The sequence below is a fragment of the Erithacus rubecula genome (genome assembly GCF_903797595.1).
Source record: "Erithacus rubecula genome assembly, chromosome: 2".
Classification (NCBI taxonomy): domain Eukaryota; kingdom Metazoa; phylum Chordata; class Aves; order Passeriformes; family Muscicapidae; genus Erithacus; species Erithacus rubecula.
The window spans coordinates 17333773-17350756 of record NC_136685.1 but is presented as its reverse complement, the minus strand read 5'-3'; the positions used below and the strand labels follow the sequence as shown (position 1 = coordinate 17350756).

The 16984-nt window shown below is 36.3% G+C and overlaps 1 protein-coding gene across 3 annotated transcripts in view; it reads right to left on the bottom strand.

Annotated features, from left to right (window-relative positions):
- Positions 1-438: 438 nt before the first annotated feature.
- Positions 439-16984, bottom strand: part of EIPR1 (EARP complex and GARP complex interacting protein 1) — a 242999-nt gene continuing 226453 nt past the window's right edge. For 2 of the 3 annotated variants that reach the window (XM_079297500.1, XM_079297501.1), the window contains 3 exons: positions 13619-13786; positions 12225-12392; positions 439-2735 (listed from right to left, as the gene is read on the bottom strand). In XM_079297500.1, coding sequence (XP_079153626.1) covers positions 2561-2735; positions 12225-12392; positions 13619-13786 — 511 coding nt within the window. In that variant the 3' untranslated portion in view covers positions 439-2560. Of the gene's footprint in view, positions 2736-12118; positions 12393-13618; positions 13787-16984 lie in introns of all 3 variants that reach the window. The other variant, XR_013773217.1, reaches the window with a different exon arrangement.

The window sequence follows — 16984 nt, the reverse complement described above, 5'->3', positions numbered from 1 at the left end:
TTCAGCCTGGAGAGAAGGAGACTCAGGGGTGACCTCATCACTCTCTTCAACCCCCTGAAAGGTGTTTGTAGCCAGGTGGGGTTGGTCTCTTTCTCCAGGCAGCAACTGACAGAATGAAAGGATGCAGTCTCAAGCTGCATCAAGGGAAAAGTAGGCTGGATATCAGGAAGAAGCTTTTCATTGAAAGAATAATAAAGTACTGGAACGGTCTTCCTGGGGAGGTGGTAGAGTCACCATCCCTGGATGTGTTTTAAAAAAGATTGGATGTGGCACTCGGTGCCATGGTCTAATTGAGGCTTTATGGCATGGGTTGGACTCTATGATCTTGGAGGTGTCTTCCAACCTAGTGACTTCTGTGATTACTTGATATTGTTTATTTACAGATCTTTCCAGTTCATTTACACTTACAATATTAAAGGAAATACAGCCACATAAAAATTAGTCTGAAATCTATCCTGCATTTATTACACGTTAAAAATCAAGTCAACTCCCACATACTGTTAGGCAATTTCCCCATTACCTTCACACTGCCAGTCATATACAGTGCCAAACAAAGTTTCATTAGACCTTTATTGCTAATGTGAAGAAACTTTTAAGGAGTTCTGCTGCATACCAAAGATATTGTGCAGAGGCTTTTTCATTTTTTTCTAGAGGGGTGGGTAGGGAGGGTGGCACATAGGTGGGGCAGACAGGATACCCAATAAGATTTTGTGTCTGATGAAAAGCTCCACAGAAAAAGCAGCAGCCCAACCAAGGTGTCTGACATTCAGCCAACTGAAGCACTACTGATTTGGAAATGTAGTTCTTCTTACAGTATACAGGTAAATAGCTCATGCCTAATTACAATTGAAACAATTTGAAACAGCACAAGTCTAAAACAGGAATGTAGAAAATCAGATAATCAGAATTTCCAATGAAGCATTAATTCTGGAGCAGATAGGCAGCAGCATTAACACAAATGCAAACAATAATACAGATGATTTAATTGGATTACTCCACTCCTATGAATTTTTCCAAATAAGCTCCTTAAGAAAGCCAGAAGTGAAATTCAACTATTATCTTTTCTGGATGTTTTAGCCTGTAGGATTCAGTCATGCTTTCCAAACGTGATCTCTGCGCAGCTGTGTGTAAGCAACAAATCCCATTTGGATGTTTCGATCCAAGAGTGGGTAAGGACAAACAGAGGTGAGCAGCATGCTGTCCCTCACCACTAACACCATCAGCTGCCATAGCAACAGGAGGAGCACTGGAAGAGGCTGGTATTGATCTTTCCATCCCATGTTCATTGCTATTTCTTCAGAGTAGTCTTACACAATGCTACCACAACCAACACTGTCACATACATCCAAGCTCTGAAGTTAAAGGGAAATAAAAGTGTTAAAAAAAGCAGCAGGGAATAATTAATATTACAGTTAGCCTGGGTACACAAAGAGAAAGCAGCAAATCTTCATCTTAGTGCAAGCTACGCCAGGGGAAGACAGGATGTCAGTATCTACAGGAATGTTTCACCATGCCTTTCACCTAGGTTTTAAATTTCCTGTACTAAAAATCCTCCTACAGTGCAGCATTTGGCTGTTCTCAGCATTTGTAACAACATTCCAACCAATGTCTGGGTCACCTATGGCACAAAGTAGGATCTAGCAAAGGATATTTTGTGCTTAGTTGCAAGTCTTTTACATCATGCCAGCATACTGCAGATTGGCATGGATCCGAAAGAGAAAGAAAGTCTAAGTAGACAAATATTAAAGAGATTTTTCAGGTTAACAGTAGCATAGCTCCAGAGTCCCTCACAGCACAACTTAACCTACAAATATGGGATAAGACATTACGTGATTGTATCAGAGATTTTTGTAAAGACTAATACTGTTTCCAGTAACAATACATAGCTGAGAACTGCATTTAGGTCACAAATTGCAGGATGTTACTTTGTTGATACTACCATAAGGCTCAAATGAAAAATATATTTTGAAGGTTTCACTTTCACAAAAAACATTCCCTCTGAAGACATGCAAAAACAGGAGAAGAATATAAAATATTAGACAGTATTAAGAAAGCCTTTAAAGATCATTCCCAATTCTACTTGTAGCCAGAACAGTTAGCTGAATGCGGCCCCGCAAAAGAAGGCTGCTTATACAAGAAACAGAAAATACTGTTCATGAAAACAAGTAGATCACTTCTGCTACATGAACCCTACATTGTCCTAGTCTTGTATCAGCATAGTAACATTTCTGTAATTCATTATATTTGCATCAAGCTGATGTAATAAAGCAATAGTATGGAATGTACTCACTACTTCCAGAACCTTTAGAGTTCACAAATGATTAGCCCCTCAGAAAAACCAAACCAAAACAAAAAACTAGGTAGCACAGCCTTCAGAAAATGCATCATAGTTTCTTAAGGCAAATATAAAAGAAAAAATTACAAGTCTACAACAGTATGGATATTCCTAACAAAATTTTTAACTTTTTTACTTAAAAAAAAACAGATCCTGAAAAAAACCTTTAACAATACCTACCAGTTGTGTACATCAAGTCAACAATTCCAGAACAATTCAAACAAATTATAACAGTATATGGTATTTAAGGGCTCTTGGAACCCTGTTAATAACCAGTCTCCCATCATAGCTTAAAGAGGCAAATAGCCATGGGTCTGCTGAGGACCATTCAACTGCATATACACTATCTTCATGTTCTTCATAGGTAGCTATTACACTGTCCTGAAGGGGCTCTTTGATCCTAAAAGTGAAAACAAACACCAAAAAGAATTAGTAAGGATTTGTGGACACACTTGATTTTAAAGGCTGTATTAAGTGTCATTAACATCTGGATATATAAAATCCCATTTAAAGTATAAGAATGCAGGAGTAGGTTCTAAGGAAATATTTTATACCTGATGTTTCCATGTATTTATGTTTTAGATGACAAAGTCAAGTCAATGCAAAAGACCCATTTACAGGGACAAAGTAACTCTTACTCAAAATTTCAGTGCATTTCTTGCCTCTCAGAACCTACACTAAACATCTCTCACTCTCTAAAGCAAGTTCAACTAATGATCTAAATGCACTTTTTACAAACATCTTTTCTCTCAGCATGCTACATCCCATCCTCTACCTCTTCACTATTCAGTGAATGCTTAAAATAATACACACTCTTAGAGATTTGTAGATGGGTAAGAAGTTGCAGTCCCTAACATCAGTCTCTCCTGTGCTGCCATCCTTGACCCATTCTCTCCAGATCTATGGAAGGGAGATGGAGACATCACTTTGAACACTGATGCTAATCTCCCACTGCTGGAGTTGTATCAGCTCCAGATTCTTATCTATTATTGTATACCCCACCTCTCACTGCCACAGCCACCTACATCATAAGAGAGACACAGATTCCCTTCTGTATAGTAAATATTCAAGATATTCAGGCAATTCTCTGAAGTCTAAACCACTCAGGAGTCATTGATTGTACTCTGCTAACTGAGCACAGCGCTTCTCTCCATTCCCAAAGCCACTCTCTCCTCTCAGAACACTACAGAACATTGTTCTGTAGCTACAGGGTAGGGGAGCTTTCAGAGTATGACCTTAGAGCTCCTTCAGCCACAGAGAATTGTCTCTGTCTGACAAGAATCAGTCAGCCCTTCAGAGATATCTGTTAGTCTCCTAAAACAGCCTTGTACTACAGCTGCAACCCTCCTCACAGAAAGCAAAGCCAAAGAGTCATGTGAATGCCACTCAATCATTTAAACAGATGCTGCTACTACAGAAATGAAGTGTTTTTATTGGCTGCCTTTGCCCTTTCCTGCTGCTCTCTGAAAGTATGCAGTTCTGCAATCACAAAGCCTGGATAGAAGCACAGTGGGATTTTTGCAGGGTATCACTGCCCCACCTAGTCAGCTGCTAATCTAACACTGCCATTAAAATTCAATTGAGTTTAATGAAAAAAACCAAAAGCAGACTCATACTGTAGAATAGCTTCAGATAAGTATTTTCAAGGTCTTTTACCATTTACTGGTGCTATATTAAAGGTCAACTAAACAAAATAGGTCACAGCACAACCAACACCCAGCCCCTGGTTAATTGCAAAGAACAAGCTTGTTTTGCAGTTCCCCTGAATATGAACTTTGATACAAACCATCTAAAAGCAGAGAGCTAACAAACACATACAGACACTTCATCTCCTGCAATGTGTTTTTCTAACTCCCTGCAAACTGACATGCCTGGTTAAGTGAAAGTTGGTCATGTCCCCAGACAGCAATGTGCTTCATGCAGTGCTCACCCACTTACCCACAACTCCATTATTCTGAAGGTTTCAGATGTCTCTCTGGATAAGCAGGGAGTAATGCACAGTGCACATGGCTGTCAGGGGACACGACCAACTTTCAGTTAACCAGGAATCTCAGTGAACTGAAACTTGGATAAACAAGGTCAAATCAGTTTCTAGATTACACTATTTTCTGTATGCTCAGAGTTCTTTCAGTGTTTCATTTAAATAACACAGCTCATCTAATTTAATTTAGAGGAGTCATAAGGGGAATGAGTGTTCAGGAAACAAGCCTGTAGATGAATTTCTGTTTGGCTCTTCCATTTATACTTACAGTTTTAAACTGTATTTTATTATTGTCTATACACTGAATTTCCATTTAGGTATGAAAGTAAATTTTGTACCTTCCCAGAAAAAGAAAGCATGCTATTCCACATGGTTCTTCAGGCCAATGGCACAGCCTTGAAATTAAGATTAAGAATCAGAGAAAATCCTTATGGAAGCCATCACTTGGTGTAAAGAGCCAGATACTATACAATCAGGTTGGAAAAAATAACATCTCAAAATGACATGTGTTTCAGGAACAATACAGAAGATCCAAAAGAAACTGTCCATGAGCATACTTTACAAACAGGATGAATGAAAATAGATTAGCCTTTAAATTATGCAATGGGTAATGACCCAGAAGGATTCTGCAAGTGGAATAAAAAGCAAAATTCATTTCATGCATGTCAACGACTTTTCTAAAACATTAAAAAAAAAACCCCAAACAAACAAGCAAACAAAAAAACCCAACAAAACCAAAACCAACATAGGGAGCCAACTTGTTTGTGATGAGGTTTTTTTTTTCCTCTCACAACAAGAATCTCTTAGAGGCAGACTACCTTACCTGATGCTAAGAGATTTCCAAGAAAGCACATCAGATTCCTCTGCATTTTGGCTATGCTTGCTTTTTTTGGTAATCCAAGAAAAGGCTAGATTAATTTTTGAATCTGTATCAATCTAGGGAACTTAGAATTGTTATGCTCCTGAATCACACAATGATTTACTTACCCAAATGAAATTTTACACATCTTTATTTATTAAAGAATTATCCCAGATTAACAAGAACAGTAGAGTTGGATTTGAAACAAACTTTCTTCTACGCTCCTTTAATATGTATAATTCACACATAATTTCCAGAACACAGAGATACCCACAACCTGAAGCTTTTAAGTAAAAACAGGTTATCAAAACAGTTGTGTGTATATATATATATATATATATATATATATATACACAGTATGCACGTGTGTACAAAACAGCTATGCATAGCATGGATAGCTATGCCATATAGCTAGATCAGTGTACCACAGATGTAGGTGCTTGGCCTATTGATCTCATGATTGAGAGATGCTGCTGTGCAAGGCCAGCAGTCGGACTCGATGAATCCCTGTGGGTCCTTTCCGATTCTGTGACTGTATTTAATAACATACTTGGTAATCCCTTGTTACACCTGGCAAGCTTAGTAAGCTATTTTCTTCCTTGCCCCAGATCTTCTTGATCCTTAAAAAAGCTTCTTTAGTTTCCTACTTTGCTGTCTTTTTTGAAGATTTTATTCTGACCAGACGAAAATACCTTTTCTTCTGTATGTTCTTGCACTGCATCAACTGACAATGCACCACATTCCTTTTGCCACCAAGAAATCATAGTATGAAATGTGCAGCCTCTACCTATATCATGCATAAATTTCACACCTGTGCCACACAGAGCTGAATATGGAATGAATTTTCTCTGTAGTCTTATCCAAATAGCAGATCCTCAACCAGCTTCTATGAAAGGAGAGCTGCTTTTATTTTACTAGATAACTTTGAGGTTAATTGTGCACCAGATTCAAGAAAGAAGCCTGTTTCAGCCTTGGAAAATTGTTTTCATGTAGAAAGCTGTTATTTCCAATTACTTCTCATGGTAACAACCACTTAAGTTTGCAGTGCTGGCAATTCTGTTTTGTCACCACAGTGTTCAATAAAATATGGTTTTCAGTCAGCAAAAATCATTAATTCTTTATCACAGTCAAAATTAAATCCTCTTTAATCTAAAAATCACTGTGAAATAAAAATGAATCAATAGAGCAGCAGCATGTACTGTAGCATCCAAAAATGAATCCTGAAAAGCATAGCACTGGATTGTGGAATAAACCCATAGATGCACTTTCCTTTTGACTTCAAGGGAAAATTGTTTCTGGTAAGATTAGGCAACACACTATTTGCTTTTTCATTTACTTTAAAAAGCCTGAATCCAAGTATGTTTACTCTTGAACACATTTTTAATAGATAATAATTGGCCATTCATACTATTCCAAACATCTTTTTTTTTTCATTCCAGAAAGAGTTTTCTGAACTGCATCCCCATGAAAACAGAAAAAGAATATTTTTATATAACAGGTTTCACAGATGTCCTAATAAGACAAATAATTTAAGGAAGGTAAACTTACTAATGAGGGTTAAAGAAAATATATAACAGGAATACAAGAAGCATCTAAAGAAAATAGTCTTGGAACTGAAAAGTGCTGCTGCACTACATTTTGCCCAGATTCTTTCACATCCAACAAAATAGTACTGAATCCTGGCATTCCCCAAAACAGAAACTATTTAACCTGTTTTAATTAATTAGGTCTCTTGGTTGATTCCATAGCATAATCCTATGACTTCTAGGTTTCTCCAAGACATTAATATCAAAAGCAAAATAGCATCAAATTTAACACTGCTGACAGCTGTGTTAAAATATCCTGAAAGCCTGCCTCAGCATGTTTGGCAAATACTTTTCAAAATATCAATGCTGACAAATCTCTCTCCTGAAGTCACAGATGCATATACAAAGGTGTTATGTTAGATTACACAGTTCATATGTAATATTGTGAAACGACATCATTAGTTATTCAAAAAACTCTAAACTACATTTCTATCATTAAAAGTAGATACCACCAACTTCTTTAGATAGAATTTTGAAGAAAGTCTCCTTCTACAGAGAGGGCAGCCACCATTTTCTTTCTGGTCCATTCTGAAGGCTGAAGATGCTTCTACACAACATCTCATTAAAAATTTTACAATCTCAAGTGAGATACTCTGTACTGGAAGAACTAATTCTTTACATCTCTCAGCTTTAAATATAAAATGTTGAGAAGTGCTTGTGGTTAGATCTGTTTGTATCAAAGGACATTATGGCTAACATCTATGACAAAAAAGATGGAAACATAAGCCTTCAGGAAAAAATACACTGAAAGTTTATTTTCTGATAGGAATTTCTAGTACAATCTTCAAAGGATAATAATCTTTGTTAGTCTTTGAAGACAGCACCAGAAATTTCTATCAGAAAATTATTTTTTAATAATCTATTATTTTAGAACATATCATCAAAAAATGTAGCACAGGGTAGAAGGCAGCATACTGACCTTAGTGATCAGTTCTGCCAGTGAAAACAGCAAACATCTTAAGCCTGTAAACCCCAAAGAAAACTGAGGGAGCTGGTAGCTTATACTGCAGAATTAAAGCTTTAGGATGGCTTCCTTTTCAGAACTGATGTATAAATTCAATGTTATTGAGTTATAAATATATACCATGTAAATATTTTCATTGTTATAGATACAGAATAAGCTTTTTCTCTTAAAGAGCAAGTCCTCCATTACCAGTTGAGCCTTGTCACAAAGTTCTGGCCACAGAAGTCATGAAGAATAAAAACACTGCTGTAGATGCAGCATGTACCTTGCTGCTGGTGCTCCTATAATACCAAATATTCTTTTCATGCTGTGTATCACCAGCATACCAAACAGAGACCTACACAGTTCATAATTTAAATCTATAAGGCAAATAAACATATTGGAGTAATTGAAGTAAAGGAATCCTGACTGACAAGTAAAGATGGCTACACTAAACTGCAAGAACTTGGTAGCTTTCTTTTTTTATTAAAAAGAGCAATGTAGATTTAATAATAATTTAATACAGTAACACAGGCTCACTCACTAACATCAGGATTTTGGACCAAAGACTAAAGGAAGGATATAAGACAGTAACTATTTCCCTTAGGAAGAAGGGGAGTTTCCAATGCTGTCCTAGTATCTTACAGGGAGCTGACAATCAGCTTCAGGAGATTTAGAACTGAGCAAGTACAGTGTTGCAGGGAGAAAGTTCTTGCAACAACTGAGTGCAAAGACACTAAAGAAAGAGGTCAAGGAGAAGCCTGACAAGCAATTGCATCCACAGATGTGAAATGATCCCATGTTTTAAAAGTTTTGTTCAAACTTAGGCATTGAAAATCATTCCTCATGTTCTTATCCAGGCACATTAGCTTTGTTTTGGTGATGAAACCCAAATGAACCCAAGTACTCACACTCATCTGTTCTATTTCCATTTATTTGTATGCTTTTTTGTACCTCTGGATCAAAGTGCTAGAAACTGAACTAGTACAGCGCTTCATTCTCAGTTGTTTGTTTGGTTTTGTTTTTCATATTTGAACTGTGCATTAAATAATCCAGACCAGGGACTTGACCAGAATATAGCATAGCTGTCCTTTGGCCACATGCCTATAGCTCTTCTCTGAGGACAGCTCCAGCCTCTTCTTAGACTACCCATTTTCAACAGTGGCTTTGTGCTTCCCACGCAGAAAGAACTGAAGTCTTTCTTAATTCAGTGCAAGAAAAACACAGTTGGCATGTTTCTCCTAGATACATTTCACAAAAACCATGCATGCACAGCTGGCATGTTTTAGAACAAACAAAAACACAGTTTGTGAGAGCAGATAAACTCAAGAATATGGCTCATAGCAAAGAAAAACTATACATGGAAGAATCGGAAGTCTTCAGATTATTCAGAAGGCAGTAAATGTCCCTGAACTGCAAATACTCAGGGGCTAGGAGCATATCCAGGGGAAGTACATCTTTTCCTATTTCTATTATTTTTCTTCCTGACAACTACAAGACACATGATACAGGCTAGGGACACAATAGAGGGAAGTTGCCTGCTCTTACCTTTTTCGATTGAGAGAAACTACAGCAGCAGTTTAAAAGTAAGAAACATACAGACTTGACAGAGTCTGATCTAAACCAGCAGGAGGAACCAGCAGTCACTTGATTTCAACAAGAGACAGTTCTTCATGCAACAGTCCTAGTTATATTGCTTATTTAAGCATGTTCTGATCTCTAAAATGGGAGCAGATAGGCCCAAGATGTCTGTCACACAGACAAACACTGAAGAAAGAAAGCACTAAGAAGAAATTCTTTGTAAGAATGGAACACAGCAACTTTTAGTTTGTCTATTCATTATGCAATGAACTTGAATTCTTTTCTTTGGAAAAAAATTACCTCCAAATAATTATTTACAGTTGGGAAATTAAAAACCAGACAACTACTGCAGTAAAACTGGCAGAAATAATTGAGTAGGTAGACTGATGCATAGCTCTACACAGTTAAGCAAGGAAGGGTTAAGGGTATTTCTTTTTGTTTCCAACCAAGAAATACAGTAAAAATTATGAAATTTGCTCTGAAAGATATTAAAAAATTAACAAGTCTTTAAGATCTCAAGAAGGAATTTTAACTGTGTAGAACAGTACTACAAGTCAATGTTTTCAAAATATGGGACTTTACTAAGTAGATAAAACAAACTTTTGAAAATAAAATTGGAATATACTCATCATTTTTATATTTAAACCAAGGAGGATTTTTACAAGCGATTGTATTCAGGACAAATAAAATCCAGAGTCTTTCCCCTTCTTTCCACTTGATCTTTTAACCTTCTGACAGAGATACAGTACTCAGTCTGAAGAGGACTGGTTAGACACCAGTTGCACAAATACATGCTCTTCCCAGTGTATTTCAAGATACACCTGAAAAAGACATTCTCTTTATCAGTATTTGTGTGCTGTTTAACAACAAATCAAATCTCCTCCAAAACAGGATAAGCAAACCTTGTGCAACTATAACACTTGCTTGAAAGTCTAGAATATACCCAAGCCAAAAAAAACCAACACAAAACAAAAAACAAACAAACAAAAAATCCAGAACTAAAAAACCCCCATACCCCTCCCCTTAAATCATAGAGTGAAAACCTAGATTTTACAGAAGATACACTACTCATGAAATGGTGCAAGAGACTCTTCACAGAGGTCCCTAGGAGGGTGTTAGAGCAGAAATATTTGGCACTAGTGGTTGAATACAAGAAGTATTCTCAACAGCTGTTATGCCCTACTTCATTTGTGCACTCAAAACTAAACAGACATTCATTTGGCAACAGTTCAAGGCTGCAGCAGCTTGCTAACATCCTTCTGACTCCACTCATAACAAGGGGGCAGAAGGGGAAGCCTAAAACAAGACTTTCACAGTACCAAACAAAGGTTACAAAAGCTAATGCACTTTCCCAGGTTTTATAGAAAACAGATGAGCAGCTGAAAAGCACATATTTTAAAAGAAAATGAAGAATTGGTACTCTTGTAGCCTCTGGGAACAGGCAAGGGATCTACATCATTACTATACAAGTAATGATATGGTTTACATCCATCCCATAGCCATAGGAAAAGATGCATTTTATTTGTTGTATTGCATAGGATGACCTTGGATTCAAAAATTCCTATTCTAGCACAATGACTTGTGTTTTAATGAGACAACCTACAGTCTACAATCCACATAAAGTCAGAATTTCAGATAACCTACTACACAGTGTCTGTCAGAATGCTATTTACTTGTGATATTTTTAATGCATTCCCACCATATTTAAAAATGTGTGTTTTTTCTCATTTCCACTAATGCTATTTATCTTCCATCCAGAATAGAATAAATTGCAATCTTCGGTCAAAGATAAGGAACCAAAAGACATGCCTGCCCATGGCAGGGGAGTTGAAACTAGGTGATCTTTAAGATCCTTTCCAACACAAACCATTCTTTGATTCTATATTTAAAACACTGTAACTCAGTTACATTCTAGAAAGTAAGCATATACTGCTGATGCATGCAAATTTTGAGGTACTTAATTTGATACTCCCTGATTTTTCAGGCACTTACAATACATAGAGAAAATCTTCTAAAGAAATCCTGGACATTCAAAATTAACCATTTCTATATATGGAATAACTTTCTTATTTAGTATTATTCCAGGTCTTTTAAATGAAACCAAAACACCAAAACTATTTGGAGAAAAACTACATATGTAAGGTTAAAGAGCAACCTTAAAAATTCAACTAGAGAAATAACCTAAATTCTATTTAGAATTTTAGCTGAAACATCTAGCAAACATAGCTAAGCAACCAGGGGATCTTTTTTTATAATCTCCTTGTTCCTTATCACATCTGACTATTCTTTATTTTAAAAGACCATTCAGGAGTTAAATCAGCCTGTGTCCCTCCAAAATTCACAAGGAAAATACATAATTCCACACAAACAAGATGTATGGGTTTACAAACATTTACTAATAGCATGCACTACTCTCTGCCAAGAATGTTGAAACTAAGCTAGTTTGCTTGATCTAGGTCTGATGGATTACTGGGTTCCAGAGCTGTCAGAGATATGAGGACCAACACTTAAAAAAAAGTAAATGTGCTTATACTTCCTTTCTTCTGCCTCATTAGACTGGTAACATTTCCTAAGGGTCCTAACAAACACAGAAAATACAAAAATATATTTTCAAATTCTCACTTAACCCAGATTATTGTACATGCTTGACTTGAACCAGAGCTCCCCTTAAAGTGAATCTTTTCAGCAACCCAGTGAACTTTAGGAATGATGCTCAGCATCACCATTCCCTTCTTATCAGTGAACATGGAGTGACCATGCCAATCAAATTTAAAGAGTGCATTCCACCCAAGACCGAATAAAGAAGAACTAAGTGGGAATTCTAACTACTTACCTGAAAGGCCTGTATGCAAAAATCCTAGCAAAAAAAACAGCATGTAAATGATTATAGTGAAAAGACAAATTGTAGGCATCTACATAAAATTCAGGAAACTTCATACTTCTCTTCCTGATGCTGGTCCTCTTGGTCACTGAGTTCATCATCATCTACCATATGGCCAAATGGTTCAGAAGAAATTGATACCATATTAGACAGGATAACTCTGCTATCACTGCTTCCTGTAAGGATCAGCTGATCATGAGAATGATTGTATCTGACATTCCAGACCCTAAAAAAGTTAAAGCAGAGAGATTATTCAAGATATGTAGGGCATAACTGTTAAACTTTTTTTCTTTTTTTTTAGAGCAGCACTAAAAATTCATCTTTTAAATGTTTTAAATATGCATAGAAGTAACATGCCTTATCCCAAAGACTCTTTCTTTGCCATCTTCTTTTGACTTTTAAGCTTCCATGTCATCTGTTTTCTATGATGTGTCTTTAAAATTCAACAATTAAAATAGAAAAGAAAAAAAACCCACAACAAATCACAACATTCAATGACATTATTCCTTGAGGGCACATGCCAATTCATTGTTGAGTAAGTCAGTTAAATATTTAAGTCCTAAATACAAGAATTTCCCCAAAGCAAAATATGGATTAAAAATAGCCTTTTAAACAAAAAAACTCACAACACTCTTAGTTTAAAATAGAACCTAAAACAAATGTAGTACTATATTTCTCTTCAATTTTCACATTTTACATATCAAGTTAATGTCAAACGTCTTGTGATTGATTTATTTTTTTCTTTGAATATTCTGAAGGAAAAAAGTATAAATGATGCTTCTGTTAATTCCATCTTCATTTCCCTTAGAGTAGCTTTAGGGTCTAGATTTATTTTGAAAGAATTACTCCAACCCAAATTTTATAAAATATGAATAATTTATTTTTTCTTAAGCACTGAAATTTGCAGACATCAGGCAAGATTCTCTCCTTACTCCAGCCACAGGCCAGTGCAGTAAATACAGGTTCTAAAAGTTATCTCTGAGAGTAAAATTATTCACTTGCATATTGTGACTTAAGGACTGTGAAGAACATTTAAAAGTGGAGCTGCATTACTGAACACTTCAATCATTTGACAACAGAAGAATGGATGGCAGCTGCTTTATTTCTGCACATCAGGTGCAGCACATCAGGCTCCATTTGGGCAGGCACACCTGTGTCCCAGATGGGCCCCATGAGCCAAGTTCTGTGCTGTGCTTCTCAAAGGTGTATCCCATCTTCCAACCATCTTAACAACAGTTTCCTGCCAATTAGACTAATGTTGTCTAAACTCTTAATTTACAATTGCACAAGGAACATTTACATGCTGAAACTTTTCCTCTGTGCAAAAAAAATGATTATGCAGAATAGCACAAACATAGTTAGCTTGCATTGTTCCTAAACAATAAAATAATTAGCTGAATAAATTATATAAGCCATCCACCCACAAAACAGCATGGAGATAATTTGTTCTACCAGTGGGAATGCTCCTCCAGTGTCTTCACTGGTTCAGTGACATTTCTTGTGTCCCAGAATTTCACCTTGCAGTCATCTCCACAGCTAGCCAGGTAGTACTGTTTATTTGGATTAAAGTCCAGGTCTCGTACCAGCTGCCCATGAGCATTTTCTATAGAATATATCTGCCTGTAAAACATTAAAAAAATTAAATGGTCTATAAAAAGCTGACTGCATTCCACCCACAGAAACCTGTTTCCCTGGAAACTTGCACAATCCCCTTAGCACCCACAGACCTAGAGTTCCCATTGCAAGTGCAGTGTTTAGGGAATTCCCAGTTGTTAACAAGTGACTTGTATAGATTTCTCAGCTTGCTCTGAAGCTCTGCTCCATCCATGTTTGTTTCCATTAATATCATGTGGAGTTAAAAGGAAACAGTACAGATGATTCTAGCACAGCTCTGTAACAACCATTAGAAATTGCTAATAAACCATAACAGTTTCAGGTAAGAACTTCTTCACCCCTAAATAATTACACTAATTCCCTATTTATGACATCTACTTCACCCTGTAGGAAAAGCTGAAATGCAATGGTTGCAACAGGTATCAGTGACATCATTTTATTACTGCTCTGTATTGAATTTGCCTTCTTGAGCTCTTGCATCTATCACTAATTTACCTGTGGCCCTTAAATTACTCAGCCAGACACAACCTTATCCATCTGGACCACTTTAGAAAACATCTGTAGTACTGTTAACAACCTAGCATACCTATTCAAAACATCATGTGCCATCAGTTTGTTTCCCTACCTGGCCTCTTAAATTTGGAGATTTTTTTCTGTTCCGCTATTGTTTTCTTCAAACTACCAATATATCACCTAAAGTTCTGCTCAGACTTGACTGTCTCCAGCAATCTTCACTACAACTTTTCAACACTTCATGAGCTTTTTGTTTTCCTTTAAATGAAATATGTTTCCCTTCAGTAAACATATTGATCAAAACTTCCTATTTCTTGTGAAAACTACATATTCTTATGGCCTTCTGTCACAATCAGACAGTCTCTTGCTATTAATACCTAAATACTAATACAAAGCAAAATAGCTCCAGAAGGAGAGATTCAAAGTATTTCAGGCCTGTACTAAGTCCTGTCCTGACAGCTCTGGCAGTCACTAGTGAAATTACTAAGATATCTAGCACCAACACACTTCTCAGAGTTTGAGAGGCTAAGGATATCATTCAGGTATGCCTTTCTGCCAAGTGTTCTAGGAGTGGAATTAAAGCTTCCACTTATTTTCTTAGACTATGTATATGGCAAAAATTTTAAGCCTCAAGCAAGGTTGCTGCAGTAAAACATTTCTTTCCTCCTTCACTGCACTTTTCACTTTTTTCTTGCATTGCTTAGAGATGTAAGAGCTTCAAAATACTACTGTCCATTGTATATTCAGGACTACTCACCAGGAAAGACTTTATCCCAGCTTAACTATTATTCTGACCATTTGATCCCTTTCCTCCCAAACATGAATATTCTTTTCATCACTTTTCACTCTACCTATAGCAATAATACGTACACTAAATTTCCCACTTACATTATGAGATTATTGCCAGACCACATGAACATTTTCTCAGCCAGCTTTGGCTCCACTTTCTCCTATTATTCTTCTAACATATTATTTACAATTTAGCCTTGGAGTCTGAATATTCCTGATAAAGTTCTCTCTGTAAATCCAATCAGCCTAGTGTTTGTCTTCTCTGGTTCACAAGCTCTTCTCTGATTAAGATTGCTGCTTAGTCTAGTCTAGGACTCTTCCTGCCAAACCTTTTTTTCTTCACCCCTTCCTTGTTTGCTATATCAAAAAGAATGCACTCCCTCTATCTTGTAGCTATCATAACCATAATCTGTAGGAGCAGCTATTCTAGCTAATTCCAGTATTTCTTTCACTTTGCTGGTAGAACAGTTTTCTGTCCTTGATTCCTCCCTCCCTGCTTCTTATACTGCCACAGTTTATACTGTGCTGATTTTAAACTCCTACTTCTAGCCTAACTAATTATTACAAAATATTCACATAATAGACTTACTACAGTGTAATTGAAGATGAGACTTATTATTGCATATACTTTTTGAGTGTATTGCAAACAGCTCTTTTGCATAGCCTAGTTATCAAACTTGTTTAAGGACTATCTACTCTGAGCTTTACTTGAAGTAAATAGAATAGTGGGGTTTATTTTTGTTAACCAAGCTACTCCTTTCACTGAGGATCCAGACTATAATATCCAGATTATCTAGCCTTCATAGAAGTTACTCAGAGAATTCCTTTAATGCAAGATAGAGATGCTTCTTCTAATGAGATAGAACATAAAACAGATGTTACAATATTTAATATTTTCTCTTCAAAACACAGGCTTTGGTAAAGATCTGCATGATATATGTTAGAAATAGGATTACAAAAACATTACCGAAAAAGCAAATTAATAAAACCCCTTCTCCTTTGTCCTTTCTTTCCACTCTCATCTCTATAAAGTTTCTTTATAAATCTAAGTATGCACATTACATAAAATTAAATTTTTTATATCATTTTATGTGGCAAAGAACAGGACTTTCAAACATAATGATAACCATGCAGGAAGCAACTTTAAATTACTTCATTTTTAACTTTCCTTCATTAAATAAATCTTTTTGGCAAAAACACGCAAGACTAGCAAACAAGGGATTTATTGCTACAACTCTGAGCTGGCAGGAACCACTGAACTAAATTTAAAGTCATCGCCCTTTAAAGCAACAAAAGTTATTACAAGACATCAGTCTTCTTGGTTTAGTGATAAATTACTATGTGCTAAGGGGATAAAGTGTACTTTTAAAAAAGCTTGAAGAGGCTTTAGTAGTCATGGCAACAGATGTGCACAACATCACTCCTTTGCTTATCAAAATCACAACTAAGCAGAGGGGGAAATGCCTTATTAGCTATATTCAAAGCTTTTATTTGGTTATGATTTTGATAGATTCAGTGATTTCTTATAACTGATAGGCAACAATCTTTAGTATAGAACACTGCTAAAATCAGAAGTGAAGAGCAAACTTTAATCTTTGAAGGCAATTCACAGGTTAAGTCACCTTTAAATGCTATGAAGATAGTTCATAGCATAGTCAGGACTGTTGTGAAACCATTTTCAGGTTGAATTACAAAACAGTTTCATTCAGGTAATCCTTATGCATTGAACAAATCCTTGTGAGACTAGAACATAGTTCTAGTAAAACTCATAGTTCAGTAAAACTCAATACACAAGTCAGAATTCAAGCTGAGGGGGAATACCAGAGAAATCTTTGTTAAATTGTAACTGTATCAGCTATGCAAGCCTTTCTATTCCTTTTACAAACTATAGGTTGGTCACTT